Below are 13,954 nucleotides of genomic sequence, written 5' to 3'. Positions count from 1 at the left end.
TATATATATATATATATATATATATATATATATAGAGCCTATATAATGTTATTATTGAATAACATTATATAGGCTATATAATGTGTGTAGTGATTTCTGTATTGCTTTTTAGAAATCCCTGCAGGAATAAATATTTAGTCTATGAATGTGACGGCAAAAGAACAGGTAGAAATAGCTCTTTAACATAACAATTGCACTTTACCACTTTTACAGTGGGAGGTAAATGCTTAACGTAAAACTTTGTGTGTTGCATTCATATTCTTGGCTCTTCTGCAGAGTTTGATCTTTTTAATATGTCTCAATGCATAAGCCATGTTAAGTGTAAAAATATCCAGTATGATTACGGTGCCGTTTTCTTAGTAGTATAGTGTTTATGAGTATGACACGTGAAATGTAAGAGAAAATAGATTTTTCCTGGTTGTTGCTTGATAACATTAAGCCACGTTAAGAGTTTTTTTTACGTGCTTTTCCACTCCACTGCACTACCTTTGTGCTCGTATCTTTTGCAGTGTCTTGAGCATGACATGGCATTCGAAAAACGCGACAGTGGAATTTTTTACTTGAGCGCCGCGTTTTTTGAATGCCATGACTAAATCTAAACATGAAAGATTAAGAGTAAACAAAATCTAAACATGAAAGAGTAAGATGCAAAATGGTTCAAGAACAGCACAGTCAAGTATTCAAAGCCGAGTGTGAGTGAGAACAGGAGAGGTCTTACTCGTATATGCTTGTGTGTGTGTGTGTTTAGCTGGAGCACTTAAGAGAGAAAAACTAGTTAAAATCAGGTCATTTTCAGAAAGCACTGTTGCAAGTGTGTGAAACGAAAAAAGAAGAAGACACAATTGGTGTTGAAAGTGCTGAGAGGGGGAATGTGGGAGGGAAACGGCACAGTAGCCTTGCCACATGGCTGGTCTGTGGGGTTAGCAGGGGGCAGCACTGTCAACACTCTCCACAGTGGGGAAGTTCCGGTGGAGGCAGGACTCAGCCATGGCACTGCTCATGGTACCATATGGTGCCACTCAGAGGATGGCAACCCCCATCCTCAGCCTCAGTGACTGACTGAGTAGAAATAATGGCAAACTGTACTAGAGCCAGTCCTGAAGAGCCAGAGCCAACAACCATCCACAGCGTTGTCTGGAGAATAGTCAAAACCGGATATTTAAGCAGTATGAGACAGAGTGGTAACAAACTGTGAGGAGGAAGTCAGTGCTAAATAATAATTTGTAGGAATTACTTTTAGCTAAAAAAAAATGGTTGATTTTTTTTTAAGATTATGCATTTTGTTTAAAACTTTGTCAATAATGTGCACATTCTTGTATAACCAACAAGACAATCAATAAGGTGAATGATTTTTAGTCTTTTGGTTACTGTCCCTCACTGGCAAATGTTCCTTGACTTGGGATGCACAATATATAAATAGCAGTTTGGTTATCAGATGATATTTAATTTATTTTTATCTATTGATACATTGTATATTGGATGTTTAATTGTACATGCTAATTTTCTCTATTTTTACATTTAGGTTACATTTGTCATTGTGTAATGCTTATTTAAAGTTAAACTTTAAAAACACTAATAATATATTGTACATTATAATGTTTTTGTGGGTTAGGGTTAGGGTTAGGATAGGTTAGGTTAGGTTGCTTAAATCCACATTTAGCCTTTAAAATATTTGATTTAGTGTTTTATTTTTTATTGAATTTAGACAAATGTTATTGAATTTTTATACTGGGCATTTATTGGTTGTCAGCCATAATATAAAAAAAGATTTTTGTATCACCCAGAATTTCAATATTAGTGCATCCATAAGCTTGACCAAACCTTATAAATTATTGACATTTAAGAAATTGAGTAAAATTGGTTTTTTTCTACTCTCTCAATGGATTTTTTTCATTTTTAAGCCCTCACTGGGCCCAACAGAAGCATTTCCAATTTGGTGACTGTTTTTCCAAGTGGTAATAAGCACAGCAAAATCAAAAGCCCAAATAATTCAGTTCATTTGAACCCATTTATTTTAAGGTGTCTGTCTGCAGAAATCAATCATGCATGGTGCTGCTTCTATCTGGAAGGGGGGCTTAATTTCTAAATTGGAAGGGAGTGATTTTCTCACTATGTTCCTGATGCTTTCACATGGTGTACTTTGATGGATTTCCGCTTACTTTCAAACATTGATCTCCAGGTGATGGGATAAATCATTCCAGTTTGGCCTCAGTGGCTTTGGTGCCCTTGTGAGAAGTAGAAGTCACCCTTTGCTGGATTTATAAGCAAAAGCCTTTCAAAAAATGCAGTTAAACAGCTGTTTAATGCAAAACATGAGCGGCTGCCATATTGTAAGACGCCTTTAAATTCATGGAACCAATTGAGTGAAAGTGCTGCGTTCGTTTAAGAGGCTAAATTTAGCCCATTTTTATCAAGTGTAATGAGACCATTTCTTTCTCATAGGTACTTTAAGGTATGTCAGTTTGCCTGTTTGTTATTCAAGAAAATGTTAAAGGGGTCATATGATGCTGCTAAAAAGAACATTATTTTGTGTATTTGGTGTAATGAAATGTGTTTATGCGGTTTAAAGTTAAAAAAACACATTATTTTCCACATACTGTACATTATTGTTTCTCCTCTATGCCCCGCCTTCTGAATATCTCTTTGGATTTGAAACTTTAGTCTTTGCAACTTTACAGATCTTCTTTATGCACCAAGAGCTTGTAACACTCCAAAGAGAAAGGAAAAAATGAAATTGCATCATATGACCCCTTTAAGAGGAGGAGAAACAATTTTTCTACTTTGGGGTTTCCTTGTCTTTCATGCTATAGATAATAGTGGATGTTTGTCGACAGCTTAACTATTTATCTTCTCAAAATATTACAAGTTTACTGTGTTTACTGATTACCTATTAGATTTTTGATAAAATAAAGATATTTATTTATATACTTATTATTGATAAAATAAAGATATTTTTTATTGCCTACTTTTATATAAATGTAATATTTAATATATTGAATAATATATATTATTCAATATATAAAATATTACATTATATATAATTATTTATGAAAATGTTTATAGAAGCTTTACAAATATCTGTAAAAGATTTCTTAAAGGTTTCCACAAAAATATTAAGCAGGACAACTTGTTTACAAATTGATAAGAGATGTTTCTTGAGCATCAAATCAGCATATTAGAATGATTTCTGAAGGATCATGTGACACTGAAGACTGGAGTAATGATGCTGAAAATGCAGCTTTTTAAAATAAAATATATATAAATAGAAAATAGTTAAATTGAAATATTTACAATATTACTGTTTTTACTGTATTTTTGATCAAATAAATGCAGCCTTGGTAAGCATAAGAGACTTCTTTCAAAAACTAAAAAAAACAAAAAAACAAATGAACGGTAGTGTACAGTATGTCATGGCCAAAAGTTTTGGCAGTGACAAATTTTGTGTTTTGCAAAGTTTGCTGCTTCAGTATTTGTAGATTATTTTCCCACATGTTTCTATGGTATACTGAAAAACAATGATAAGCATATCATAAGTTTTAAAGGGTTTTATTGGCAAAATATATGAGTCAATATTCACAGTGTTGACCCTTGTTCTTCATTATCAATGCAATTTGCTCTGGCATGCTGGATATTAGGTTCTGGGCCAAATCCTGACTGATGGCGATCCTCACACCAACCTGCTGCTATTCCTGAGCAAGCTCTGCACTGCTGATGACACGATTCCGTAGCTGACTCCTCAGGAGGAGATGGTCCTGGCGCTTGCTGGACACTCTGGGACGTCCTGAAGACTTCTTCACTGCAGTCGAACCTCTCTCCCTCTGATCTTTCAGGTGCAATGGTTCTTTCAGGTGCAAGATTCTTTGTAGCAATTTCCTTGCATGTGAGGCCATTTTGATGCAAAGCGACGATGGCTGCACGTGTTTCTTTGGAGGTAACCATTACTAAAAAGAACACAATGACTGGAAGCGCTTCTTTCCTCCTTTTATTGCAATCAGTCTGCTCTAGTATGATAGTGATTTCACCTGACTAGTACTCATTCACACTTTCTCATGTGCTGCTGATATGATTAGTCAATTAATGTTAGCTGGTCATTTTGTGTCAGGATAAAAAAAAAACAGTGAAATTAGTTTTTTTGTGAAAAGTTCATTTTTTGGCTAATGAAGCTTTTAGCAATTATTTAAAATGCATCTGATCACTCTACACAATAATCTAGAAACAATGTGAATGAACACCACAACAGCTTAAGCAGCAAACATGCAAAACATAAAATGTATGTCACTGCCAAACCTTTTGACCATGACTGTATATATAAAATGTCAACTTCTTTATTGACATGTTTATTTAGTGTATTCAAGCTGTTTTTCCTGTTGAACACAGCACAAATGTCCTGTGAGTGGTGTTCAGATTTGTCCTCTTGTGTTAGAGGATGAATGGAGCTGCTAGTGTCTGTGAGCTTCATTTATGGCTCCATCACAGGCTGCCAACTTGCACTGTACCCTCATAAACGCACGTTTGTCCCGGCATTCGCTGTGAATGATGTTGAATTTACACTGACTCAACCTAAGCAGTACTTTCACTACATCTCTGTCCCTCATCTGTCCTTTCATACAACATCCTGGCACAGATAGGGTGGATTTATGCCCATGTAGGGAGCCGTGGGGCCTAGCGGACATGATAAATGGGCCAGCGTGTAGGCCCCACCAAAGCCTCCACAGGAACGCTGCGCACAGCCAATGAGTTACAGTTGTGGCTCCTGTCATGGTGTGTGTTAGTACGAGCGACTGCTGACAGCTGTTTAATCATGGACGTTTCCATGTGCTCACCCGATGACATCAGCAGCCACTGAGACCAGCTGTCATGAAGTAGGGGAGAACGGCATAAAAACACGTCCCACCTCACGCATCTCCACGCCGGCTCTCCTCCGTGTCCCCACACTTTACCACGTTAATTAGAGCTTCCTCATACCTTAATTACACCAAGTTCTATGCTAATGCCGGAGACCTGTGTGAATTGCTCACCGTTTCTTGCAGACTCTGTGCCTGATTTGCATTTCACACAAGGTTTACTTCTATTCCTGGATGAGAGGAAGAGAGAGAGAGAAAGAAGCAAATGATTTGTGATGGGGAAGAGGGGTTTGTGCTAGCAAAGTAAAGCTGTGCTTCACTTTCGTATAACCTTGTGCTTCACTTATGGGTCTTTGTTTTATGTGCTGTCTTAATTATGGCAAGCCTGGGCTGCTTTCCTGAATATCATTTCCTGCTCAGAGCACAAAGCAATTTCATATGTTCTTTTACAGTGCCAAACTCAATGTTTGTCTCTGTTTCTCATGTTTTTCATAAAGTGCTGAATGGTTTTTGTCGTCTAGTGCGTGCTCAGAGCACAAAGCAATTTCATATGTTCTTTTACAGTGCCAAGCTCAATGTTTGTCTCTGTTTCTCATGTTTTTCATAAAGTGCTGAATGGTTTTTGTCGTCTAGTGCTGGTCAATTTCATCTCAGCGTTGACTTTGTGCTCCATTGTTCATTATAGCTACTGTAACTACAGGTCATTGTGTTCTGAAAGTTTGAAAGGTGAATGTTGCATCTTAATATTGAGATGAGAAGAGTGCAATCCTCCAATCCTGCTTTTGCATCCTATGATTGCAATTTGCATCCTGTTTCAAGCCTTTCGGAATTATAATAGCTTTTTCCAGTTATACTGTACCTTTAGCAAAGAAAAATGACAAAAAAAAACCTCTTTAATATCTCATTTGTTTCTCTAACCAGCAATGAGAAATTTTAGAGCTTCAGAAGAGACCTCAATGTTGTATCAAACTGTGCTTTTTGCCATTAGTCTATAATCAAAAATCAGAAGTTTCAGTATAAATTCAAACATTTCTTGTCAAATGTTGTGTCTCTCTTTATTTTTTCTAGTTTAGGCACATGAAATTGAGTAATTGTATATAGTTTTTATTGAAATATTGTTAGACACCTATTATTTGTCAATTTTTTGTATCTATTGTTTTTTTTTTTGTTTGTTTTTTGATCATGCCATTAAAAAATATCCCTTGAGATAAATGGATGGAGGGATTAATATTTTAGGAGAGGCATCTGAGACAAATTGCATTCTTAAATGATAATCTATCTAAACCAGATAAAATATTAATCTAATATTATTCAAATAAATTAAAAATATCTGACAGTATCTCAGTTAAGGTGAATATTACAACCTTAAATGATAGCTGTATTAATTTGACATATTTGTAAATTTTTAGATACATAGTTCTTTGTTCTTGCACTTTTTGTATATTATGTAATTGTATATTTCTTCTTTTAATACAAAAAAAGTTATGCACAACGTTGGCATTTGCTGTTTCATTCTGTATTCCCAAATTCAAACTGCCCCTCTAATAAATGTCTTGTATTACATTGTATTGAACTCTTGAGTCTCACTGGCTGCGAAAAAGCAACTGATTTAGTTTTCTAATTGGAACATCTTGCAGTCACCTTGTTGCTCCTGTGTTGGAGCTTGCCCTTTATGTTTATCTTTGACCCACAGGTTGTTCACTGGTGATGGAGTTGAGGAACAGGAGAGTGGTAGGGGTGCACAGGGGGAGGGAGACCGGGGTTAGAACTGGGGGGCAGGTGTTCAGATCATCTCGTTGTCTTTCTCTGGAGCACGCTCTGCATGGATGGATGCGCATTCATTACATTCCGTAGGTAGCATATTATTTTAACTCTCTATGTAGGTTCCTTATTTTAATATACGTCATATGATATCGTCATGGCGGAGGAGTCTGTGAGGAAGACCCCTTTAGCGTAAGTAAAGCTCTGGATAGATTCATGCTTGAGACCTCAGTGCTGTTTAGACAGGGAAAATGCTGGATATGTGTTGTATGCGTGTCATGTCAGTGAAGAAAGATCTTAATTTTGTTTATTAGTCACTGTTTTGTTTGGATTAACTCTTTTGGAAGGCATTCATGCAGTCTTTAAGCATCATTCGTGTGAATGTCTGAGATGACCCTACATGGTGGAAAGAACATTAGACTGAAAGAAAGATTGAGAGAGAGAGCTGGAGTGGGAAAAAGCAAATGTGGTTTTGGTGGTTTATTTTCCATATACATGCAGTTTGTGAAATGGTATAGATGTTTCACCATACTTTTTTGTATCTCTATCTTTTGAAATATCATGATATTGTCTTCAATTACTTCATTAGCTTCAGAAGAACTAAGCGCTTACTACATACACTTCTAGTAAACACATACCTTAAAGTTGGAGTTGGTATTTCGCCATGTGGACATGGTCAGTCAGGGCTGTATATATATATATATATATATATATATACAAATACATACATACATACATATATGTATGTGTGTGTGTTTGGTTCTGTTCTGTAAAGTGAATTTCGGAGAAAAAAGATCAACCATTGAACTTACTGTGGAAATTGGTCAGTTTTAACATTACCAGCAATGTAACCAAATGTTGAGTTGTGGGACAAATATAAGAGTTTAACAATCAGAAAAAACATATTGACAATCTGAATAAATATAGGGCATTATTAGGAAAAAAAAGTCAAATTAGGTTATCAGGGTATCAAGTTTCAATTTCAGATATGTTACATTTGCTGGTAAAATGTCAAACGTGGGGTTGTTACATAAAAATGTTAAATGTGCTCATAAAATTTGTGTGTTAAATGTTAAAATTGAGGGATTATTAGGTTAAAAAGTTAAATTTGCTGGTAAAAGTTGAGGGTTATTGGGTAAAAACTGTGAAATTTACTTTAAAAAGAAAAATTATTAATTTGAGGGAGTATTATTACTATTATTATTGGGTTAAAATGATACATTTGCTGGTAACATGTTAAAATTGAAGAATTATTGGGTTGAAATGTTAAATTTACTTTGGTAAAAATGTTACATTGGCTACTAGAACTTGAGTTTTTCATGTCCCCTTTCTTTTTCTCCATCTCTTCTCTCCTCCCAGGTTGCACCAGCAGTTTGCCAACTACAAGGAGCAGGTGAGGCGAATTGGGCCGGAGCCCCCCCAACAGAGGCAGCAGGGCCAACACAAGGATGATGCCCCCACCTGTGGCATCCGCCACAAGACCAAGTTTGCTGATGGCTGCGGAAACCTGTGCTCCTACTGCCAGACTAAGTTCTGTGCCCGGTGCGGGGGAAGGGTCTCTCTGTGTTCCAATAACGTGAGTACCACCTACATCGTGTGAGTGGCCAGACTGTTTTTCATGCTTCCTCGACCTGCATCTGCACACATTGGGCCGGAGCCCCCCCAACAGAGGCAGCAGGGCCAACACAAGGATGATGCCCCCACCTGTGGCATCTGCCACAAGACCAAGTTTGCTGATGGCTGCGGAAACCTGTGCTCCTACTGCCAGACTAAGTTCTGTGCCCGGTGCGGGGGAAGGGTCTCTCTGTGTTCCAATAACGTGAGTACCACCTACATCGTGTGAGTGGCCAGACTGTTTTGCATGCTTCCTCGACCTGCATCTGCACACACTTAAGCAGGAGCAGGGAGAGAAGAGCACTGGGTGGATGAGAGAAAGGTTAATTGGGCATTAGTCAGAGGAGATGCTGCTGCTGGTCACTGGGGGGTCGCCGCACACCCATGCTGGGATGCCCAAGTCAGCACTGAGTCTCCACGGGGGCAGCCGTACCACGCAAAGGGAAGCACCTGAAATGGTGGCCCACCTCCTGGAGTGTGATATTTACCTTCGCTTTCTATTCCTTCCACTGAGTCCGGAGCGCTAATTAGTGTTCACTCATAATGAGTGAAGTGTAGGGACTCAACAGGAGAGCATTAGCTCACCGACAGAGGTAGTAGAGTAGGGAGTGAGGTCAGTGAGGTGGAGATAAGGCTAAATGTAATTAATAATTGATTTAGTTATGGATGTATCCATCTGGACATTTGCAGTAAATATGTAAATTTTTTATAGCTACACAATGAAGCCTGGCCATTTGTGGCGTAACTATTGTCTACACAAACACAAGTGAAGTTGAAAAAGGGAATTGAGAAATTTTATTGGTGGTCAATATTTCCTACCAGGCATTTTTTTTTGTATTTCTTTTTTTTAAATAAATTAATAAAAAGTATTTATTATTTTGCGTATGAAAAATTAATGATATATAATTTTTAGCCATACAGTGACTTATAAATAATATTAATGTTATTTATTTATTTTTTAAATTAGGTATACACAATATCGGTTATCAATATTAGAAATGTTATAGTTTATTGGTAGTTTTCGAAATTGAATATTTAATTGTACATGCTCATTTCCCCTATTTTTCATTTAAATTACTTCTGTCGTCATCCAAATGCTCGCATAATCTTGAAAAATTATTAATTTGAATAATTTAATAAAACTGTTAAATAAAGTCTTTAGCAAATGTCAAAATAAATATCTAGTGTGACCTCGGGTAAATTGGGCAACTTTTCTGTCCATTATACTGAATTGACCATATTTTTAATTGCACATTATAATGTTGTGATACCTAAATTTAGTTGGAACATTAAAATGCTTAATTATAGTTAATTATAGAAGTGTTTAATTTTTCATTTATTTAGACAAAATAATGTAGAATTCTTATGTATCTACAATTTATTGGTTATTGGCTTAAAACAATTATCTGCTTATTGGTATCAGCCAGAATTTAATTTCATTACATTACATATTACTAATAAGTGCATTTTCTACTGAGGAGATCATTTAATTTGTGTCAGCTAGGGTCTGTTTGTTGCTTTTGTATTGAAATGTAACTCCTGATGTAACTCCCAAATCTGATTTTTACTTACATTTGGCACTTCGTGAGGTTTAACTTTGGTTTAGTGGATGTGAGAAAGCTCAGATAGGCCCAGTGTTGAGTGTGGAAAGGTGTTCAGGTGCTCTTGTCTGTGTCTGAGGAGGTAGCAGAAATCCCATATGTGATGCCATGGAAGTGAAGTCTCCGTTGGTAGCGGATGGGTGCTGCCCTGAGGTTAGTTTCGCTGAAATGAGCGCATGTTGTTTCACTGAGCCCTTTGGCGTGTGCTATTACTGAGCAGTCTTGATAATGGAGTCGCTAGATGCCTGTAGGTTAAACATAGAGAGCTACACCTACTTAATCTGGTGGACTGGAAACGGTAGCTAAAAGCGATGAAATACACTTAATAGCTCCATTGCTATGAGTAGCCTGAGCGGGTCCAGAGTGAATAGACTCAAAAAAGTTAAATAAACCTGTTACGAAAATCGTTGGCACTGGCAGTCCTGGATTGCACAGTCAATACACAGTCAGTAAAGTCATTACACACTACTGTTCACAAGTTTGGGATCACTAAGATTTTTAAATACTTTTAAAAAATTTTAATAAAGAAATTCATACTTTTATTCAGCAAGTATGCATTAAATTCATCAGTGACAGTAAAACCTTTTACATTGTTATGAAAAGAAATTCAAATAAATGCCGCTCTTTTGAATTTTCTGTTCATCAAAGAATCCTGAAAAAATGTATCATGGTTTCCACAAAAATATTAAGCAGCACAACTGTTTTCAACATTGACAATAATAAGAAATGTTTAATGAGCACCAAATCAGAATATAAGAATGATTTCTGAAGGATCTTGTGAGACTTTGTCATCACAGGAATACATTTTTAAATATATTTAAACAGAAAACTGTTATTTTCATTTGTAATAATATTCCACAATATTACTAATTTTACTTTATTTTTGATGAAATAAATATGTGACCCTGGAGCACAAAACCAATCTTAAGTCGCTGGGGTACATTTGTAGCAATAGCCAAAAATACATTGTATGGGTCAAAATTATTGATTTTTTTTAATGCCAAAAATCATTAGGACATTAAGTAAAGATCATGTTCCATGAAGATATTTTGTAAATTTCCTACTGTAAATATATCAAAACTTAATTTTTGATTAGTAATATGCATTGCTAAGAACTTCATTTGGACAAATTTAAAGGCGATTTTCTCAATATTTTGATTTTTTTGCACCCTCAGATTACAGATTTTCAAATAGTTGTATCTCGGCCAAATATTGTCCTATCATAACAAACCATACATCAATGGAAAGCTTATTTATTGACCCTTATGACTGGTTTTGTGGTCCAGGGTCACATATAGCCTTGGTGAGAATAATGCTAAGTTTATTTCCAAATACCCAAAGTATTTTTTAAAGAAATGTAATAAACTCCCAGCCACAAACTAGCCACAATTGAAACCGCAATTAAACACGACAGTTGGCTGCAAAATTATGTTTTTTTTTACCCCTAATTTGCATGAAATTTGAACTTAAATAATCCTCTTCCTCCATCCCAGTTGATATGTATGCTGAGCCTCCAATGGATAAGTGTTCAAAATTACTTGTCCTGCAGTGTGATGGATTCGTCATTAACTTCATTAACTGGCTGCCTAGGTGTTGGGCTGCCATTTAATGAAGATTCCATACAGAGAGACAGGAAGAGACATTTAGCTATATTGTGAACATTCTATCAAAATGACCTCATGTTCATGTTCACTGTATGAATATTTAATTATATTAAGGAATGAAAAATGGTACAGTTTTTACACCTGCCTTTAGTGTGGATTTGTTTATCAGTGTGCAGGTGTTTTGTAGTTATACAGTAGCAGTAGTGTCTATGAGTATTCTTACTATGGTGGATCTGAAGCAGTAGGACCTACTACACGGAATGTCATGTCGTTTTCAGTGACCCATGCACTACCTTTATTTCCACTGGGAATTTTTCATGGGAAATCTTAGAGTAAATATTAGTGCAACCTGCACCTCTCAGGTTTGCCCTGTGGGTGGCAACATACCTGCAAATTTACACTACCACACAGTTCATGATCTGTCCTGAAATAATAGCAAGGAAAAAGTGAATAAATCCACAATATATAATGTAAAACATTCCAAGACATTTTTGTTTTGCAACTGGAAAATGCAGTTTGTATTTTGACACCTTTTGATGCTGCTAATGTGTAAGTGTAAAGCTGTTTTTGTGTTTATTATTCTAGTATGCATCTAAATGTTTTTTGTTTTCATATCTGATTGTCATTTCATACTTCTCTCTTGTTCTTCTCCACCACCCACCATCCTGTTTCTCTCTGTGGCGCTGGAGAAGAAGGAGGACAAAGTGGTTAGCATTTTCTATTCTCTTTATGTCACTGTGCAGTGTGAATGCTGATCTAAAAGTGTTCTTTCCCTCACTCCCCTCACTCCCCTCATTCACATATACAAGCTCTTCAATACTTCTTCAATGTTCTTTTGAGTTTTACTTTAAATATGGACATGTCTGACCTATGCATACAGTTCTTGTTAGTTAATCATCCACACTACACCCATGTAGCATGTTGCAGTATATCAGATTCCGCAAGCAAATTTACACCCTTTATTTAAATCAGGGCCAGAGAATGTGTTCAATGAATGCATGTCTTGCTTGGCCTGCTATACTGTTAATATGTACATGTACTGTGTCTTCTCCCATGGAGCTGCATTCGTTAATCAGAACAGTGCCGTACATTTCAGTGCTGCAAAAAGATCCCTGTAAATGCAATTCAGTGCTCATTATCCCACTGATTATCAGGCCTCTTGGTAATATCTGTGTTTTCTTCTTTAGCCAAGCGTTTCTTTGAGTGCTGCTGTTTTTGAAGTCAGATTATTTTCCCTAGGCAGTACACTCGTCTCTCTGTCTTTTGTTCTTTCTTTCTTTTCCAAAAATCAATTTTAGACTATGGTCAGCCAGGCTGGGCTTTGGCGCTGTTTAAGTTTTAACACCAGAATTTTGGTACTATACTGGAAAACACCAGAGATGTGTCATTCCACTGCCCATCTCCTCAAAGCGACACTGTCAAATGATTAATATTGATCTTTCTCCTCTTCCTTTGCATCTGGCTTGTGGATGTTTCATTGATATGGACATTGTCTTTCGACCCATGTCTTTCGATGAGAACCAGTGTTATTTTAGTATCACCCTTAAAAATTAAGGTTCTTTATTGGCATCAGTGGTTCCATCATTCAGATGATGAAGTTCATGTTTTAGTCATTTCTGCATATTTTTGTAGTTTTGTCTGTATGGTTTTTATTATTTTTTATATCAGTTTTAGTTATTTTAATACATACATACAGTTAAACTCAATTAAATTGAGAATGTTGCCTTGGCAAACTGAAATAATTTTTTCATAATATTTTTTTCAGTTAATGTCTATTTCAAGTAAATAATTTTTGATGGTTTTAGTTTTAGTTCTCTTTAATAACCCTGGTGAGAATGACTTGAAAATGTCTTTTTTAAACGCCCTTTGTTCAGGCCTCACGTTGGACTTTATGTAGTGAAAATACGAGACACAAATCCAGTGGGGATTTGGACTTGAGTTCAGGTCTACAGAGACGAGTAATGTGACAATGAAATGCACATACACACAAATGGCTGGTTGTACCATGGGAGGCATTGTGTTCATAGACCTCATCAATCTGCTTTATTTAGAGAAGGCCCGATGTTTATGGGATTACATCTCTGCCACAATTCTGCGCGCGAAAGATCATATTTTGAGCGCGCAAAAGTGCGTTTTGCACACGCGCAAACTGAGTTTTGTGGAGAAAATGTTTGTCTCGCAAAGAAGAAAGTATTTCGAGCGCACGAAAATCAATTTTGCATTTAAAATAAGTTTTTGGATGTGTGCAGACCTTCTCTTTTGCGCGTGCAACGTTTCACTAGCTTGTTCCCTTGATGCCCGCCCTCAGTGCTCTCTAAATGCCAACAGCTCGCTTGCTCAACACAACCCAGCGTTACAATATGCCATAATTCCAGCCAATCAGAGACGAGGCTGCTAAATTCTGATTGGCCTGCCTTGACAACCAATCACAACATTCCTTGCATTACCTCGACAGCAGAAGAGGAAAAATACAGTGCATGCATAATTATTATGCAAGTTGATATTCTGATCATATTTTTTCCAAGCACAT

At 36.5% G+C, this 13,954-nt stretch overlaps 2 protein-coding genes across 5 annotated transcripts in view; both read left to right on the top strand.

The window, feature by feature from the left end:
* LOC107716277 (regulating synaptic membrane exocytosis protein 1-like) overlaps positions 1 to 6,610 on the top strand; it is a 26,813-nt gene extending 20,203 nt beyond the window's left edge. The window contains exon 3 of the mRNA XM_016522654.1: positions 6,538 to 6,610. Coding sequence (XP_016378140.1) covers positions 6,538 to 6,610 — 73 coding nt within the window. The remainder of the gene's footprint in view (positions 1 to 6,537) is intronic.
* The window catches only part of LOC107716318 (regulating synaptic membrane exocytosis protein 1-like), a 79,702-nt gene that overhangs the window by 17,827 nt on the left and 47,921 nt on the right, over positions 1 to 13,954 (top strand). The window contains exons 2-4 of one of the 4 annotated variants that reach the window (XM_016522695.1): positions 7,965 to 8,007; positions 8,251 to 8,424; positions 12,117 to 12,131. The gene's annotated coding sequence lies outside the window, so the exon portion shown is untranslated. Of the gene's footprint in view, positions 1 to 7,964; positions 8,008 to 8,085; positions 8,182 to 8,250; positions 8,425 to 12,113; positions 12,132 to 13,954 lie in introns of those variants that run through there. The other 3 variants (XM_016522694.1, XM_016522696.1, XM_016522693.1) reach the window with 3 other exon arrangements.

Source organism: Sinocyclocheilus rhinocerous, unplaced genomic scaffold (assembly GCF_001515625.1).
Source record: "Sinocyclocheilus rhinocerous isolate Xijiao unplaced genomic scaffold, SAMN03320098_v1.1 scaffold869, whole genome shotgun sequence".
Taxonomy (NCBI): Eukaryota; Metazoa; Chordata; class Actinopteri; order Cypriniformes; family Cyprinidae; genus Sinocyclocheilus; species Sinocyclocheilus rhinocerous.
Note: the sequence above shows the minus strand (reverse complement) of the source record. Positions and strands in the feature narration are given on the sequence as shown.